A 17,860-nucleotide genomic window follows, 5' to 3' on the forward strand; every position below is an offset into this window, starting at 1 on the left:
GCTGCCTGGGGAACAGCAGGGCTCCCCGGGGCCGCAAGCGGGATCCAATGCAGTCCCTCCAGCTGTCGGGGGCGGCGGGGCTCCGCAGGGGTGCGAGGGGGGGCCCGGCAGAGCAGGTCCCCTACGGGTGTCTCCGCCTCCAGCGCCTCTCAGCCTCTCCCCAGGCGGCTCCCGTTCAGTAACCGACCCGCAGCGCCTCAGCCACTCCCCTTCCCCGGCGGCGCCGGCATCAGCCACCCACGGCGGAGGCCGGGCCGGGGCGGGCAGCGCGGAGTGCCCGGCCCCCCGCTTTCGCTTTCGCTTTGCCTCCCGCCATCGCGACGGGCGGCAGCGGCGGCGCCGGGGGCCGGCGGCCGCGGCAGGCAGTCTGGGGGCTGCCGGGGCTGCGGCGCGGCGCGGTGCGGTGCGGCGCGGTGCGGTGCGGTGCCGCGCCACGCGCCCCAGGGCTGTGCCCAGCGGGGGAATTCCCGCCGTTCCTTCCCGGCTCCCTCAGGCGGCGGGTGTAAAATGGCGCCGCGGCGGCGGGCCGGGCCGCCCCCATGGCCGTCGTTGGCCGTGGCGGCGGGGCTGGTGGGGCTGCTGAGCGCGGCTCTGGCTCTCGGCGGTGACAGCACGCCCTTCCCCTGGCAGGGGGTGAGACTCCCCAAGGATGTTGTCCCACTGCGTTACCACCTCGTCATCCATCCCAACCTCACCACCCTGACCTTCGCCGGCAGCGCCGCCATCGAGGTTACAGTCACCTGGCAGACCAGTGCGGTAGTCCTGCACAGCAAGCACCTGGGGATCGCCAGGGCCACCGTCGAGGCTGGCCACGGCCGCCCGGCGCAGGAGGCGCGGGTGGTGGAGCACCAGGCCCTGGAGCAGGTGGCACTCCTCACCGCTGAGCCCCTGCGGGCTGGGCACAACTACACCCTCCGCATCCAGTACCGGGCAAATCTCTCCGAGTCCTTCCATGGCTTTTATAAAAGCACCTACAGGACCCGGGAAGGAGAACTCAGGTAACCCTTTTTGGAGGGCTGGAGCCCCTCTGCTGTGAGGACAGGCTGAGAGAGCTGGGGGGGTTCAGCCTGGAGAAGAGAAGGCTCCGGGGAGACCTTCCAGCCCCTTCCAGGCCCTCAAGGGGCTCCAGGAAAGCTGGGGAGGGACTCTGGAGCAGGGAGGGGAGCCATGGGACGAGGGGGAGCAGGTTTAAACTGGAAGAGGGGAGATTTAGGTGAGATCTGAGGAAGAAGTTCTTGGCTGTGAAGGTGGTGAGCCCCTGGCCCAGGGTGCCCAGAGCAGCTGTGGCTGCCCCATCCCTGGAGGGGTTCAAGGCCAGGTTGGCCGGGGCTTGGAGCAACCTGGGCTGGTGGGAGGTGTCCCTGCCCAGGGCAGGGGGTGCCACTGGGTGGGCTTTAAGGTCCCCTCCAACTCTAAACATTCTGTGATTCTATGATTCTGTGATATGCAAAAGCTTTTGGTAGTACCTGTAGGTACTGTGTAAATGTGAAATTACTCTGTTTTCAGACATCGCTGTGTGTATGAAGGTGTTTGACCGTAACCCTTTTTTTTCCCCCCACTTAGAGTGCTTGCAGCAACACAGTTTGAGCCGACAGCTGCGCGAATGGCCTTCCCATGTTTTGATGAACCAGCCTTCAAAGCCAGGTTCTCAATTAAGATCAGGAGGGAACCAAAGCACCTTGCGCTGTCCAATATGCCAATTGTAGGTGGATACTTTTAATGATGTGCTGTTGACTGATGATCTTTGAAACACAAAAGCAAAAGGAGAACAGAATATTCAGGCAGTTGCTTTTATTGGGAATGATGACCTGAACATGTTTGGTGAGACACTGGCCCAGGTTGCCCAGGGGCGTGGTAGACACTCCATCCCTGGAGACATTCCAGGCCATGCTGGGCAGGGCTCTGAGCAACCTGACCTAGTTGAAGAGGTCCCTGCTCATGGCAGGGGGGTTGGACTAGATGGCCTTTAAAGGTCCTTTCCAAGCTTCCCTCCCCTCCCCTCCCCTCCCCTTCCCATTAGCGTGTGTGTGCTATTGCTGGTAGTCTTGACACAAGGTTAAAACAGAATGAAGAAAATAATGCATCGTATGGGTTCCTGCTTCTCAGCAGAAGTGTGAGAATGATCAGCACAGCGCAGCCTCCAAAATCTTTCTTTTACTCACACAATGCTTTCCATGTTGATCTTAGATTTTAAGATGAATGATGAAATGTGTGTGAATAAATACATGATGCATGTGTCTTAACTTAATTGTCAGATAAACAGGACTTTCTCTGTGAAAAAAAAAAATAACCTTTGGACTTCTAAAAAAACATCTCAGAGTGAGAGTGCTGTACATGTAGTAGCTACAGATATTGTTTGTGATTATAAATACGTATGCATATATGGGCTTAACTGTGTTTTGTACATTGGATCTTCCTTTGGGCGTAAGAGATTCTCCGTAAGTTCTTCTGTTCTATTAGTTGCTGGTTTGCAAGGAAACTAACCTTTATACGAGGGAACAGCACTTCCCACCCCTCACCCAAGTACCTTTCAAAAATGAAAAGTCTGGAAAGTTGGTGTAACAAAAATCAATTCTTTTGTAGAGAAACAGATAAAAAAATGACTAAGGAGTGAGTGCCAGTGTTACAGTTCAGTGGGGCTAAACGTGTTGCCGGTCAAGTTGGTCAGCTAGGGCTCTCTGTAACCAAGAGGGGAAATGGATACCTCCAACAGTGCCTCATTTTATGCGAAACCACACACCCGAGGTAGCTGAGTCACGATTTGGAGGAGCTCGCTTCTCTCGCGTGTAACAGCGGCTGCTGAGATTTATACAGCTGCTGATCAGCTAAAGTTGTGTGAGATTAATTCCCTCGGTGTGAGATTAATTAATTCCATCGGTGTGAGCAGAGATTAATTCCATCGGTGGGCTCAACAGCGTTTTTGTTTTTCTGGTTTTACCGGTGTAGAAGTAAGTAACGCTTCTGAATGGAAGTGCCCCTATGTCTATACGTATGCGCAGTTCCGTTCTCGCTGTGGGGAAGGGTGGGCACGGGGATGGCTTTTTTCCAGTATGTCTTTGTAAAGTAATGTAATATCTTTAAACTGTAACGTAGTATCTATCTTTAAAATGCAGTATCTGTAAAGTGAGAAGAAAGACAGCAACTGCTGGTGCCAGGGTCCTCGCAGGTAGTACACTGGGTGATGCGCTGTGCTCGTTTTTTAGGTGAAGTCTGTGAATCTAACTCCCTGGCTTGTTGAGGACCATTTTGATACCACTGTCAAGATGAGTACGTACCTCGTGGCCTTTATCGTTTCGGACTTTAAATCCGTCAGCAAAATAACCAGTCGCGGAGTTAAGGTAACTCTGTCTCATTTTCTAAGAGCTTTTTTGTATTTAAGTCTGTATGAATACATAATGTTTTACTTTGCAGTTAGATCATCTGATTTATATGTCTCGACGTTTTACAGGAGGGAAAAGAGAGAAAGGAATTGATTCTGTACTTGGGTGATCAATTTGCATTCTGGGCTTTGTGAGTTTCACGGGTTTTTGGTAACGGGCTTACTTCTTAGACAGTTACATGCATTGGTGACAGCTTGTTTCATCTAAGATTGTATAATTAAACACAAATGAACTCCAGTTTTCATGGAGTATCAGCACTAATGGAAACCTGTGTCAGTTGAGTGACTCTATCGTGGTAGGGCTGGAAATAGTCGAAGTCTTTGGAGGGGTGTGGTGGTTCTCGTGGGTGAGTTTTAACACTTGTTTTCCTAATTCCGATAATGTTTTTCTGCAAATGTTTCAGTAGCCCGTGTGCGAGACGTGATAGGCATGTGCTCTAGTGTCCCTTTTTATGGTCATCGAAGTAACTGTGGTAAAGAGCAACTTCTGTGAGCTTTTGATGTTGGGGTTGAAGTGCTGCCTGCTTGTCTGCCGTAGATTTCTGTGTATACGGTGCCAGACAAGATCAAGCAAGCTGATTACGCGTTGGATGCTGCGGTGAAACTTTTAGACTTCTATGAGGATTACTTCAGCATTCCATATCCTTTACCGAAACAAGGTAAGTGTTAAATAATTTCATGCATTCAAGAACATTATTAAGCACCGACAGTAAAATACCACAAAACCAGAAATTTAGAGTATTAAGACAGGGCCCAGATTGGCTCAGAGGCTTTTGGAGTAAGTGTCTGCTTGCCAGAACTTGAGGAAAAGCTCCACTGGGAGCTGAAGATCCTTGTCTTCTGTGTAGAGCTTTTTTTGAAAGTATGTTTTTGCAATTACATTAAAGAGAGCCTTTAGAAGTGTGTGTGATACCTGTGCTTATGTGGGAGCAGTCATGAAGTGGGAGGAGCAGGTAAGCGAGTTCTTTATTGAGGAAAACGATACCAGTAGTATTTTAATGTTTTTTTCTAGATTTAGCAGCTCTTCCTGATTTTCAGTCTGGTGCTATGGAAAACTGGGGACTGACCACATACCGGGAATCCGCATTGTTGTATGACCCTGAAAAGTCCTCGGCGTCTTCTAAACTTCGGATTACTATGATAATAGCCCATGAGCTGGCTCATCAGGTGAGATCTGGGGAAGAATAAGGAGTTCAGAAGGGCCTGCAGAGGGGTCAGGGTTGATGGATGCTGTGCGGGGAGGAGGGTCTTGGAGCTGGAAGCTGAAAAAAGCGGCCTCTGCTTGAGGGCTCGTCTGTGAACGAGGAGGACTGCTTTTGGGGAAGGAGTGCTGGCAGGCTGCACCGACGCGCAGGGCTGGAGGTACAATTGCGTTCAGTCCAGCAGCTCCAGCACTGTGGGGCCTTTGCACCGTTGACAGCCCTTGAAATTAATTTTAGGCCGCCAAAATGGGAACATGGAAGTTTGGAAAGGTGCGCCATTTCGTACGTGGCTTCCCTGCCAAACGGGGTTTCTTTGCAAGGTTTCTTGTGAGTGGAATGTGAGTAGAAGCCCATGTTTTGCTGTATTACTGCTAAAAGGAGAATGCAATGGGAAGAGGCCAGAGCAAGCTGTATCACTAGCAAAAGGTTCCGTAGCGGTCAATAACATACCCTAAATGCAGCTTCATAAATCACAGAATCACAGAAACTTCAGAGTTGGACGGGACCTCTAGAGATCATCTAGTCCCACTCCCCTGCCAAAGCAGGATTGCCCAGAGCACATCCCTCAGGGCTGCATCCAGGCGGGTCTTGAAAATCTCCAGAGAAGGGGACTCCACAGCCTCCCTGGGCAGCCTGTTCCAGTGCTCTGTCACCCTCACCGTAAAGAAGTTTTTCCGTGTATTTGAACGGAACTTCCTGTGTTCTAACTTGTGCCCGTTGCCCCTCGTGCTGTCACTGGGAACCAATGAAAAGAGGCTGGCACCATCCTCCTTCAACCCACCCTTTAGATACTTATATGCCATAATAAGGTCTCCCCTCGGCCTTCTCTTCTCCAGGCTAAAGAGTCCCAGCTCTCTCAGCCTTTCCTCATAAGGGAGATGCTCCAGTCCCTCAATCATCTTAGGTGCCCTACGCTGGACCCGCTCCAGTAGTTCCCTGTCCCTCTTGAACCGGGGAGCCCAAAACTGGACGCAGTATTCCAGCTGTGGCCTCACCAGTGCAGAGTAGAGGGGGAGAATGACCTCCTTCGACCCGCTGGCCACACTCTTCCCTATGCAGCCCAGGATTCCATTGGCCTTTTTGGCAACAAGGGCACATTGTTGGCTCGTGGATAATTTACTGTCTACCAGGACCCCCAGATCCTTCTCCTCAGAACTACTTCCCAGCAGGTCCACCCCTAACCTATACTGGTGCTTAGCATTCTTCCTCCCCAGGTGGAGGACCTTGCACTTGCTTTTGTTGAACCTCATTTGGTTCTTCTCTGCCCAGCTCTCCAGCCTGTCCAGGTCACGCTGGATGGCAGCACGGCCCTCCGGAGTGTCAGCCACCCCTCCCAGCTTGGTATCATCAGCAAACTTGCTGAGGATACACTCTGTCCCATCATCCAGGTCATTAGTGAATATACTGAACAAAACTGGACCGAGTATTGACCCCTGGGAGACACCACTGGTTACAGGCCTCCAACTGGACTCTGTGCTGCTGATCACAACCCTCTGAGCTCTGTCGCGCAGCCAGCTCTCGATCCACCTCACCGTCACCTCATCTAGCCCATACTTCCTCAGCTTCCTAATGAGGATGTTGTGGGAGACAGTGTCAAAAGCCTTGCTAAAGTCAAGGTAGATGACATCTACGGCTCTCCCCTCATCCAGCCAACCCGTTATAACATCATAGAAAGCTATCAGATTGGTCAGGCATGATTTGCCCTTGGTAAATCCATGCTGACCACTTCCAATGACTTCCTGTTCCTCAACGTGTTTGGAGACGACATCCAGAATGAGTCGCTCCATTACCTTCCCGGGGACAGAGGTGAGACTAACCGGTCTGTAGTTCCCTGGCTCCTCCTTCTTGCCTTTTTTAAAGATTGGAGCGATGTCAGCCTTCCTCCAGTCCTCAGGCACCTCTCCTGTTCCCCACGACCTTTCAAAGACGATGGAGAGTGGTCTAGCAATAACATCTGCCAGCCCTCTCAATGCAATGCAACCTTTGTGAGAAATTGTGTATTTAATGTCAGAAGTCCTTTTTTTTTTCCCCCAGTGGTTTGGCAACCTTGTTACCATGGAGTGGTGGAATGACCTGTGGTTAAATGAAGGGTTTGCGAAGTTTATGGAGTTCGTCTCAGTCAGCGTTACCCATCCAGAACTGAGAGTTGTAAGCAGCTGTTACTGTATTTTTGTTTTATAACTGCCTTCTAAATCCACTACTGAGTAAGGACAAAGATGAAACAGATTAGTGCTGTGAACCACTTTTAAATTTCTGTTTGATAGGATGATCTGACGTTAACTGGGAAGGATAGGAATATGGATTTAACTATATGTAAATGTTTTCGTGAACTGATGACGGAAGTTAACGATTGCGGTGCAAACGTATTCTTTTTTTGAAGAGACTTAGACTTCCAAAAATGTAAAGAAATTCTTTTGTCTGATTTCTTCCAAGAGGGTCAGATTTGAAAACACCAAAATCCTTCCACTAGCTCTAGCAGAGGCCCGATACGTGACATTTTCTGCCGAAGTCAGATGGACGGTGCATCTGGGCAGAATTTTGCCATAGCCTACGTGGCTACGATAATAGGGAAATTCACATTTTTCCTTTTTTTTCTTTTTTTTTAATTTTTTTTTACGCTTACTGACCACTCTGTCATCAAACTGTTGGAATGTGCAGGTGTCTTTTTGGAGTTATTTTGAAGTCTCACTAGCTCAACTATTTAAGTTAGTTTAAAACACCAGAAGTCACTTGGCTGTCTGTTCTACTGGTTGGAGGTTATTTTTATGCTCTGGAAGAAAAAGGAAGCTGAGTCGTCTTTTCTTTGTGTGGCTTAAAAGATCATGGGGAATGGACTGAGAAGTGAACGCGTAGGGATTCAGTAGTCACCGAGCAAAATTTAGTAGTAATATTTGGTTCTGCCTCCCATCAGGAAGACTATTTCTTACGGAGATGTTTTGATGCCATGGCAGTGGATGCCTTAAATTCCTCACACGCTATATCTACTTCTGTGGAAGATCCAGCTCAAATTTTAGAAATGTTTGATAGCGTTTCCTATGAGAAGGTAAAGTACATAACTGCTGCTGATTTCAGTTGTGCTGCTTGTACTAGTCAATTGTATTTTACTGATTTTACCCCTACATACAAGATGTCCCTGAGTCACGGTGTTAATTGTTTTATGACTGGAATAATGCCTTGTTGGAAACACCTGGGTGGATTCAAAGGGCAGTTGCGTTTTCGGTTTCTCAAATGAGGAAGCCTTTGCTTCTTCTACCTCTTCTGTATCAATTTAGTCTTAAACCACTTTTTTAGGGTCTTAACCCAAGGAGTGTTTTTCACTGGAGCATCGTGTGGTGCTGGCATGTATAGTAATTAAAAAAACCAATAACATCACTTGCTCAATCGGTGATATTTTTAAGAGCAATCGTCACAAAAAGACCAAAGTACTGTTTCAATATGCATAAAACCTGGGTATTTTTTTATTCAGAGGGACGTAGAAAAGTGAACTGCTATGTAGATTAGTGGTATGCTGGAACTCTTCTGAAACAAGCACCTTGCCAGCTAAAGGGGTAGTTGTGTAAACACTTTGTGACTCTTTTTTTCAGGGATCTTGCGTATTAAATATGCTGAGGGACTACCTGACTGCTGATGTGTTTAAAGCTGGACTTGTCCAGTACCTGCAGAAATACAGCTATCAGAATACAAAAAATGAAGATTTGTGGAACAGCATGACAAATGCAAGTATTCCTTATTCTCTTTTTTTTTTTTCAAATTTCGTAACTTCTGGTGTTTTGTCTCTAATATATTACTGAGGACTGTGGCCAGTACTTACGATTATGACATCAAAGCGAGATGACCCAAAACTTTGGGGTTTTTTCCTTTCAGATTTGCCCTACAATAGGTAACGATAAAAATGGACTACAAGGTGATGGTTTTTGCAGAAGCAGCCAACAGTCATCTTCAAGTGCAGTAAGTATCTGGTTTTCCACCTGCCAGTGCTTAGGAGTTTGGCACGTGTCTGTGCCCTCTGATGTTACTGTTCCGTGCCGTGGCATTGATCCGTGCCCCTTCCAAAAGCATCCTTTACCGCTTGAGCACGGTCCTAGGGAGTGTAAAGTTTCCTCAGTTCCACGGGAGATCTGTTTTCTCTGACATCGGACAGAAATCCTACTCCTGTGCCCAGGGCTGATTGCAAAGCAGCAGAACTTAATGAGATGTCATTAACTATATGAGACCGCCCACAAAATAAACAGCTGGAGATGTCATCCAGTCTAACCGCACCTATGTAGAGCTTACCAATACCGAGGGCCTTTTAGAGTTCTGACATACCCGCTTCTGTTTCACTGTCAGTGTACTCCTGTCTTCTTCCTCTTCCTCCGTGTTGTCTGTTTCCCTCACTAAAAACCAGCACTGGACTAACAGAGAACCTCCTGACGTGAGGGCAATGATGGACACCTGGACACTGCAAAAAGGCTTTCCCCTGGTAACTGTCACAGTGAGAGGGAAGAACGTCCACCTGCAGCAGGAGCGCTACGTGAAGGGAGTAGACGCTGCCTTGCCCACAGGGTAAACAAAATGGGGCAATCTCAGCACACAAACCGAAATACTGTCCTATGGCAGACAGTGATGTCCAGTAAGAGCTCTTACAATTGCTTCTCGAGGAGCGCTCCCTGAGCTGTTTGGCTGGGAGGCTTTCCCGGTGTAGCTCGGGATCGGTAGCACTCCTGTCCTTGGACCCCGCACGCCTGGCCACGGTGGCAGAAGCTGCAGAGCTGCCGTGTCTGCGCCTCTGGGCGAGCCCACGCTGGAGACGTGCCAGCGGGACCAGGCTGGAAAGTTTGTAGTGTTGCGGCTTCAGTGTCAGTCATCCCCCAAGCAAACAAAACGAAAGCTGGCTAGGTGCCTCTGGCTCTGCGCTGAGCGCAGAGGTGCGAGTGCAGCGCGTTGCCGTTACCACGCGGGCAAAGGTATTACTCAGCGGTTGGAGTGGGACAAGTTGGAGAAGCTTTTGTGAAGTTCTTTCATTAAACAAAGCACTTCTGTTTTGCAATAGGTACTCGTGGCACGTTCCTCTAACCTACATTACCAGTAAATCTGACACGGTGGAGAGATTTTTGATGACAACTAAAGCAGGTAATTTCTTTGACGAAATAGGAGATTAATGTATTCAACGTTTGTTTGCAAGCCTTTTAGTTTTGCACAGTTTTTTTCGGACCGGGGAACTGGAACTACTGGTACCGGAGAAGCAATTTTTTGTCAGCCCCGTAATACCACGACGTCAATCTGTTCATGTATTTAGAAACCGTGTTCCTGTGTTCTTTAAATGCCTGAAATGAGAATAACACTGTCATTGGGTGTAGTACGAGGATGTGTTTGAATCAATAAGAAAAAAAAAAGGAGTTCCATTTTCGTTTCCAGATGTCATTATCCTCCCGGAAGAGGTGGAGTGGGTTAAATTCAACGTGGACATGAATGGGTATTACATTGTGCACTACGAAGATGACGGATGGGATCGCCTGATTAACCTTTTGAAAGAGAACCACACAGCAATTAGCAGCAACGACAGAGCCAGTCTGGTTAACAACGTATTCCAGCTCGTGAGGTATGGCCGCCTGCCCAAGTCTGAAGAAAATACAAACTCTGTGTTTCTGCATATATACCACTGGGGAAGGAAGTGCCGATAAGTACGTAGTATTCCTTAAATCTGTTAAGAAGGTGGAGAGCGTATTCTTTTCCTGCTTACAGCAGTGTAAGCCCAGGATTTTTCTTGGTTGCAGTGGATTTATCTAACCCTATTTAGCGAAACATGTTGTGTTCAATATTTGTTGTTGGCTAAGGGAAGGATGCCAGTGTGAAGCGTGAAGCGTGAAGGACTAGGATAATGTTTTTGCACCTGGAAAGATCCCGGTGCCATTTGTTGTTTAGAAACAAGGCTGTTACAGTCATAAAGACGTGATGTGATTCTGATCGGGCTTAATCTTGGTTCCCGGGGATGCATTAGGAAAGGCTGTGTCCTAGAGGCGCTTTCCCAACGTTTGTGCGCAGCTCAGAGAACTAAGGAACCGGCCGAAGTAATTCCCGGTCTGAGCTCCCGGTGTTTGAGAAAGAGGGCAGTGGCAGGGAGATGGGCGATAATTAAGATCGTATGAATTTGAGCTGGCAGCTGAAGGGGATGTCAGCAGGCCTAGTTGCGATGTTCATTTGGACAGCAGAGGAAAGGTCTTTCTCGTTTGGAAAGAGGAGAGTGAAGCGAGATTTTCAGCACGTTCGAGGAGCTTCGAGAGCGAAGGAGGAAGGGACAGCTAGAGATGCAAATTGAGTTAAGCAGAGTTCATTTTGTGATGCGGGACTAGAGCATACTTGTATTTTGAGGCAGAAGAGACGGGTGAATAAGGACAAAATGAGAACGTGTGCAGGGAGCTGACATGGAAAGGAGTCCGAAGAAAAGGATTCACAGAAGGATGAACAAACGAGCAGGGGGAGTGAGCAAAGACCTCTTGGGTGTTCTCTATTTGCTCTTGGAAGAAACCGTTGAGAGGTGTCTGGCAGGGGTAGGAGAGAGTTTGCCGAGTCAGGTAAAGACAGTGAAGGAGCAGTTGGCGTTGTAGCTTCGAGGCTTACTGCAGGCCAAATATCTACATGTTGAGCTGGAAGGGTGTTTTGCCGAGGAGGTCATCTCAGTGGTGGGATTCCTTCTGTACGTGTGTGGTTTGCAGAGCAAAAGCAATAGTGGGAGAGGGCAGGAGGGAGAGGCTCTGCTGGGATAACCTCGGCGCGTGAGAGAGGCGGGGAAAAAGTCGATCTTCCGAGGTCATTCTCTTACAGTCCATTTCTTAGTTCAAAGGTTAAATGTTAGGTTTCATAGCTTGGGTAGCTGCTGAGCAACATTTCACTTCCAAAAGCAGAGTTAAAAAGAGATTTGAAAATACTCTTAAGGCATTCCTATTTGTATAGTTTTCCGCAAAACATTTGACTTAGCTTTTGCTTTTAAGTTTTAATTATAACTTGTTTTATCCCCTGTCGTCTGCTTCCTTAGCGTAAACAAATTGTCGATTTCCAAAGCTTTTGATTTGAGTTTGTACCTGAAACACGAAAGACAAATCATGCCTGTACTCCAGGGTATGAGCGAGCTGATTCCTATATACAGGCTTGTGGAGAGGAGGGATACGGGTGGTACAGAGAAACAGTTAAAGGTAAGGTTTTAAAAATCGAGAATGTTCTAACTCTGCCTGTACCCTATAAAACGCACTTTAAAATATATCTGTGTTGTTTCCGTGTCTTAGGAGTATATAGTCAATCTGTTTAAAGACCTGATTGACAAGCAGTCTTGGAGCGATGAAGGCTCAGTGTCTGAGAGATTTCTTAGGCACTCGCTGCTGCTGTTCGCCTGCGTGCACAGGTACCAGCCGTGCGTGGACAAAGCCAAAGGATATTTTACAGAATGGCAGAAATCCAACGGGACCTTGAGGTCTGTTCTGTAACTATTACTGCCTTTTCTGATACTCTGTTTAATACCAGTAGAGTTAATTTACAAAAAGAGCTAAACTTCAGTCCTTTCCGTGCGCTGAAGTTGAGCCTTCGTGGTTTTCTAACTTAGACTTCACGTTCCCAGCGCCTTCGCAGTTTGGTGCATGATATGTGCCCAAACTAGCGCATACATCATGTGGAACTCCACAACTTGGCTTGGTAAAGATGTTCTGGAAAGCGAAGATAACATGTATTCCCCGATTTACATGTCTGAAGACTGACCTATAGCCGCTGTAAAACCAGTTCCCTACTGTTCATGAACTTCACCTGATGTTTGTTTCTCCTCATGGTGGAAGAACTCCCTAAAACACCCTCCAAAGTACCTCTGAGAGATTGTCCTGGGCAGGCCAAAGGGGACCGTATCGGTATCTCACTGGCCATAGCCATGAAAGGAGCATACAAAAATAAAGGACAAAAAAAAAAATGATGAGTCCAGAATTTCTGGGAGTTGTTTCCAAGGCAGGAGCAACACTGAGATACAGCCTGATACGCTTAAGTGTTTCACAGCGGCAGGGGTCCCTGTCTGATACCCCCCAGGGACCAGTATTTTTGAATAAGTTGTCCGCCGTGCGAGTGGACGTGCGACGGTGACGTGGTTATGTCTCTACCCGTGGTCCTAAATACGCCGTGGAGAGTAACGTGGTCTTCAACTCGTTGTAGCTTGCCAGCAGACGTGAAGGCAGCAGTGTATGCTGTCGGAGCGCAAACATCCGAAGGCTGGGATTTCCTGCTCAGTAAATACAGACTGCACTCCTTCAGCGTAGAGAGAGACGACATCGAATGGGCTCTCAGCCTCAGCAGAAGTAAGGACAAGCTTCAGTGGTAAGTAGTCACACAGGAAGAGCAAGGTGTTTGGAGAAACTTTACGACCATTGAAACGGGAAATAGAATTATTCAGAGTCTCGTTTCAGAGCTTTTGCATTTCATGGCGTATCAAACGCTTTGTAGAGGTAATATGGTCAGAGGAAGTGGCTGCACCTTTTCATTTCTGTGTTCTGGTGCCAGGAGTCAACGCGCTCAGAATTTGCAGCAGCAAATTAGGACAAAATGCAAGATACCTGATCTTTGCTTGATAGACACTTCTTCATTTACCTTACTAGTGACTGTGATTACAGGCACACATGCTGTACGTTTCTTATAAAAATTTGAGGTTTCCTGCTTTTAAGCGAGCTGAGCACCACTGAGGTTTTCAGGGGTTAACTGCAAACCACGCGTTTTGTGACTTCCGCCGTTTGATGGGGGTGACAGCGTGCGACACCGATGGAGCTGTGTCCCCGTATCACTGGAGACGTGCTTTAGCTCTTCTGTAATGTCATTATTTATTCTCTGCATTGCATTGCTGTTCGGGCACTTGCAGGTCCGAATTTTCCACTGGCACGTAGTGTAGAACAAATACCTTTCTTTCAGGGGGCGGATGGACTGTCATTAATTTGGAGATTTTGAGTAGGAGCAAACTGTAGCCCCGATTTTATGCTTGGTGTTTAGAATACAGGTCTGCCAAGTAGCTGTAACTGTGAAAATAACAGCGATGGGAAAGATGGATGTGGCCGAGGAGTTTGTTGTGAGAAGTCGGAAGTGACCCGGCAGAAATGACGCGTCAGGACCTTTAGAAAAAGGAACTTCCAACCAAAAACTCGGTACCAAATGAGTAATTTGCCAGGTTTATCTCCTGGTCTAAACAACTTCCGTCTCTGCTATTGATTCTTAGGTTAATGGATCAAGGTCTGCGTGGTGACATCGTAAGAACTCAGGATCTTCCACATATTATTGTATTTGTTTCCAAAAACCCAGCCGGCTATCATCTGGCTTGGACGTTTTTGAAAGCAAATTGGGAGAAATTCGTAGAAAAGTAAGGAACAGAAGTTGTTTTACTGCTCTCTCTATCCAATGATACTTTAAAACTCTACTGGCTCCAAAAATAGGCATTTTCTGAGTATCGGTGGTTCTTTTTGCCAGATTTGAACTTGGTTCGAATTCCATAGCCACCATCGTCACTGGAGTGACAAGTCGGTACTCTACAAGGTCACAGCTTGCACAGGTGAGCCATTCAGATTCTGGTTTTAAAACATAGCTGTAGTATAGCTGAAATTAAAATTGGGATTAAATCTTAACATGGTAAAAGCACGGCCAGTTATGAAGCGTCAGGGTAAGACCCTGCGTTTTCCTTGCGAAACGATGGTGTTGGTGATGAGTTAGGTTACTGAAGGGAGAGCATTAAGCCAATGCCCAGGAGGAGGATGTTCTTTGTTTAAGCAGCGGGCCTGGGTGCAGCGTGTCAACGTTTGTCTGCCGTTCGTGCTTTACCTGCCTCTGTTTTTTCTGCCGACTCTGGAGAACAGTGAGAAAAAACCGTTAGGTCTGTTCACTGATTGTACAGAAGACAAATGCTGAAGGCCAGTGAGAAATACACCGCTGTTCTGTATCCTCTATTCTGGGGAAAATTCTCCACGCTCCTGGGTGTCACAGAGGATAATGATTTTGTCGACTTAATCCACAATCCCTGTCGATGGTAAAAAACCCAGACTGGCCCACGTGCAGATATAATGGCATTCCTGACAATGCCTTTTCAGAAGCTGCAATTTTTGTTGCCAGTTTAGACTTTTCTGCTTTACGGCAAAACACAGGCCTAAGTAATGCAACCATATTAAATATAAAAGGAGAGAATATAGAATACGGTCTTCGGTCTTCATTTTAAATCTGAGCGGACTCTCCCAGTCTGTCACGAGCAGCATCTTGGCCAGTGGCAGGGGCTGCAGGGACATTTCCGTGTCCTACCCAGAAATGTGGCTGTGTCTCCCTGGGGATCCGTGGGACTCAGGCACGAGTCTCTGAATCCAGGCAAAGTCACTCTGAGGCTGAGGGAGAAAATCCAGCAGCTCCCTTCCTTGTATCCTATTTGTGTCTCTGTGGTACTTTGTACAAGTATTTGCGTCTTGTATCACACTCATCAAGGTAAATTATCAGAAAATGATGTCTTTAATTTGTACAGTATGTACAGTCACTGTATCTTTTAAAAGCGTCTGCCATTAACGCCAGCTCAAGCCTGAGCCTTGTGATCAGGACTGCCTCCTTGGGGAAAAAAACAAGAGAAAAAAAAAAAGAAAAAAAGTGAAAGAGGCAGCTGCCAATACTTGCAGCAGCCGCGGGGAATGCAGTGAATTCAAGGAGCAGAAGCAGCCTCCAGGTTTCCAGTGGCTGCCTTCCCAAGTGCTTCAAGGGTGAGAGCAGCGGCTTCCCCAAGCACTGGAGGAGGTTGGAGGGTTTTTTTTAGAAAAATGAAAGGAGGTGCAGACGTCCCTGTGTAGGGAAAACTTCCGAAAGTGCTTTGCCATCAACACTTACGCTTCTGCTGCGCCTCCAAATGGTCTGGAGCTGCCGGCAGGCAAAGGTCAGTGGCTCTCCTTGAGCCACTCTAGTAACAGCCGCACGGTCTCTTGTCTGTCCCACACCGTTGTCCCGCCCGTACCAGCAGGAGCACCCGGCCGAGCTTCGGGGGAAGGTGTGTTCGGGAGCAGAGCAGCCACCGGGCAGAGCAGGGGACGCTCAGTCTCCCCGGTGACGTCTGCGCTGAAACACTGCAGCTGCCACGGCTGAAACGGCCACATGGGTTTATTGAACGAGCAGGAACCAGATGACAGCTCCTGCAGCTGCGTTTTTTTATGGTCGAATTTGAAATGTGATCTTGCCGGGCTTGTGAGATCGAGCCGCTACGAAACCGTTTCAAAAAACTCTTCTTGGGATGGCGGGCCGGGGAGCAGGGAGGAAGGGAGGCGGGGCAGAGCCAAGGCCAGGTTCGAGGATCACAAGTTTCTTCTGGTCTTCCTGCGCAACGGAGAGGTGGCCGCCTCTTCATCGACTGTTCTTTCACTTTTTTGTCAACAGGTGAAAGAATTCTTCAGTTCTCTGGATGAAAGAAGCGCACAGCTTCGCTGTGTCCAGCAAGCTATCGAAACCATTGAAGACAACATACAATGGATGGATAGAAATTTGGAGAAAGTCAAGACATGGCTGCAAAACAACCATCTGTAAATTAAGGCACCTTGCTTATTTTTGTCAGAAGTAACTGAAAAGGCATGAAAAAGGAGGGCTGGAGGGACAGCTCAATTGGATAGATTTGTTTGGGAGGCACTGTAAGGCGGGCTAATGCTGCTGCTGCTCAGGATTTGTCTGTCTCACGGTTGCGGCTTGCTGGGAACAGACCCGGTCCTTTCGCTGGTGTCTCCCCAGGTGACACTTCTGAGAGAAGGGGGATGCTGTGGCGTGAATTAAGGCGGGGGGGGCGGGGGTTGTGTGACTGCTAGAAATGCGAAATGCATTGCTTCTGAAAAAGCCGAAGGTACTGTGAGATGAACAACCCAGAGGAACTTCCCACCTGCAGGTGCTGACCCTTCGCTGTCGTTCCTGCAAAGGTACAATGGGCCGCGCTACTCGACACTGACACGCGCTACAGCCCTACCGCGTTGCGGACGCGTCTTTATCCTTAGGGTTTGTGTTCCCAGGGGAGTAATTTTGACAAGCCTGTACCTTGGATCAAGCGTCAGGTAATTAAAAAACCCCCAAGTACCAAGTGTAGTTAAAATTGCCTCAATCAAAGTAAATACGACGAGGCCCATCCCTGCGAGCTCTCTGGCGGTGTCTCAGGGCTGGGGACATTGCGGTGGCTGCACGCTGCCGAGGTGCCCGTAACGCCACCCTCTCGCCGAGTCCTGCCCGGCTCCTCCTGCTGCCGGTGTGGATGCTTTGCCCGCACTGGAAATATTCTTGTGCTTTTAGGTAACAAGTACGTACATTTTCTGTGCAAAAATAAAAAAAAACCAGTTGGTGGATTATACTTCAGATGATTAACCAGCAGTTTGTTTCAGCAGGAATTTTTGCTTTTCATTATCCCTTTTTCACCTAATCGAAATGCAACTGTTGTCACACGTACCCATTGACACTCAACAGGACAGACGGGCATTGCGCTCCTTACGTCTTGCCTGTAGGTCATGATCCCCTGCCCTCTTGTCACCAGGCAGAAGGAGGGGAACTAGGAGAGGAGGGCGGGGAATGGAGGCGGGGAATGGAAGCGGGTACTTGCTGGGGGCAGCAGGAGGTCCCCTCCAGACCCCCCATGCCCCCCCAGCTGCCCGTACAGAACAGATACGGGCCTCTGGAGACGGACCATGAGGGAACTAAGGATGCTGATAGAGCCCCATCCGGGGAGTCGCCAAAGCAGCCAGCTCCACGCATTAAGACTGCTGCTGTGAAGAGCAGGAGGAGGGCAACAGTCGTAGGGGGGTCCATTCTGAGGGGAACGGAGGGTCCCGTATGCAGGCCGGACCCTTCCCACAGGGAGGTCTGCTGCCTCCCTGGGGCCCGTGTTAGGGATACCGCCGGGAAGCTTCCTGGCCTGAAACGTCCCTCCGATTATTACCCTCTTTTGATCGTACAGGCAGACGGTGAGGAGCTGGAGAGCAGAAGTCCGAGGGCAATGGAGAAAGATCTCAGGGCCTTGGGACGGCTTGTCAAGGGTTCGGGAGCACAAACTGTGTTCTCCTCTGTCCCTCCTGTTTGGGGACTGACGAATGGGTAAACAAGAAAATCGGACAGATCAACACCCGGCTCCGAAACTGGTGCTACGAGCAGGGCTTTGGGTTCTGTGATCGTAGTTTGATCTGCAGGACGCCGGGCCTGCTCGCTAAGAATGGGAAAAGCCGATCCCGAAAGGGGAAAAGGGCACTAGGCTGAGAGTTAGCAAGGCTCATGGACGGGGCTTTAAACTAGAAACGAAGGG

General features: G+C 48.6%; 1 protein-coding gene across 1 annotated transcript; it reads left to right on the forward strand.

Moving 5' to 3' along the window:
- The first annotated feature begins 351 nt into the window (after positions 1–351).
- On the forward strand, positions 352–16,918 carry LOC128902625 (endoplasmic reticulum aminopeptidase 1-like). Its single transcript, XM_054185926.1, has 18 exons — positions 352–998; positions 1,564–1,702; positions 3,204–3,338; positions 3,918–4,038; positions 4,392–4,546; positions 6,616–6,729; positions 7,493–7,624; positions 8,166–8,297; positions 8,446–8,529; positions 8,969–9,126; positions 9,614–9,693; positions 9,979–10,162; positions 11,597–11,753; positions 11,844–12,028; positions 12,748–12,909; positions 13,796–13,936; positions 14,044–14,125; positions 15,970–16,918. The coding sequence occupies exons 1-18, from the start codon at positions 508–510 to the stop codon at positions 16,114–16,116; spliced, it is 2,799 nt and encodes a 932-aa protein (XP_054041901.1). The 5' UTR covers positions 352–507; the 3' UTR covers positions 16,117–16,918.
- Positions 16,919–17,860: the final 942 nt, after the last annotated feature.

Source organism: Rissa tridactyla, chromosome Z (assembly GCF_028500815.1).
Source record: "Rissa tridactyla isolate bRisTri1 chromosome Z, bRisTri1.patW.cur.20221130, whole genome shotgun sequence".
In the NCBI taxonomy this organism is placed as follows: Eukaryota; Metazoa; Chordata; class Aves; order Charadriiformes; family Laridae; genus Rissa; species Rissa tridactyla.

Coding starts and splice junctions, on each gene's coding strand:
- LOC128902625 (XM_054185926.1), top strand. CDS start 508: ATGGCGCCGCGGCGGCGGGCCGGGCCGCCCCCATGGCCGTCGTTGGCC. Junction 13,937..14,043: donor TGGGAGAAATTCGTAGAAAA/GTAAGGAACAGA, acceptor TCTTTTTGCCAG/ATTTGAACTTGGTTCGAATT. Junction 14,126..15,969: donor CAAGGTCACAGCTTGCACAG/GTGAGCCATTCA, acceptor TTTTGTCAACAG/GTGAAAGAATTCTTCAGTTC.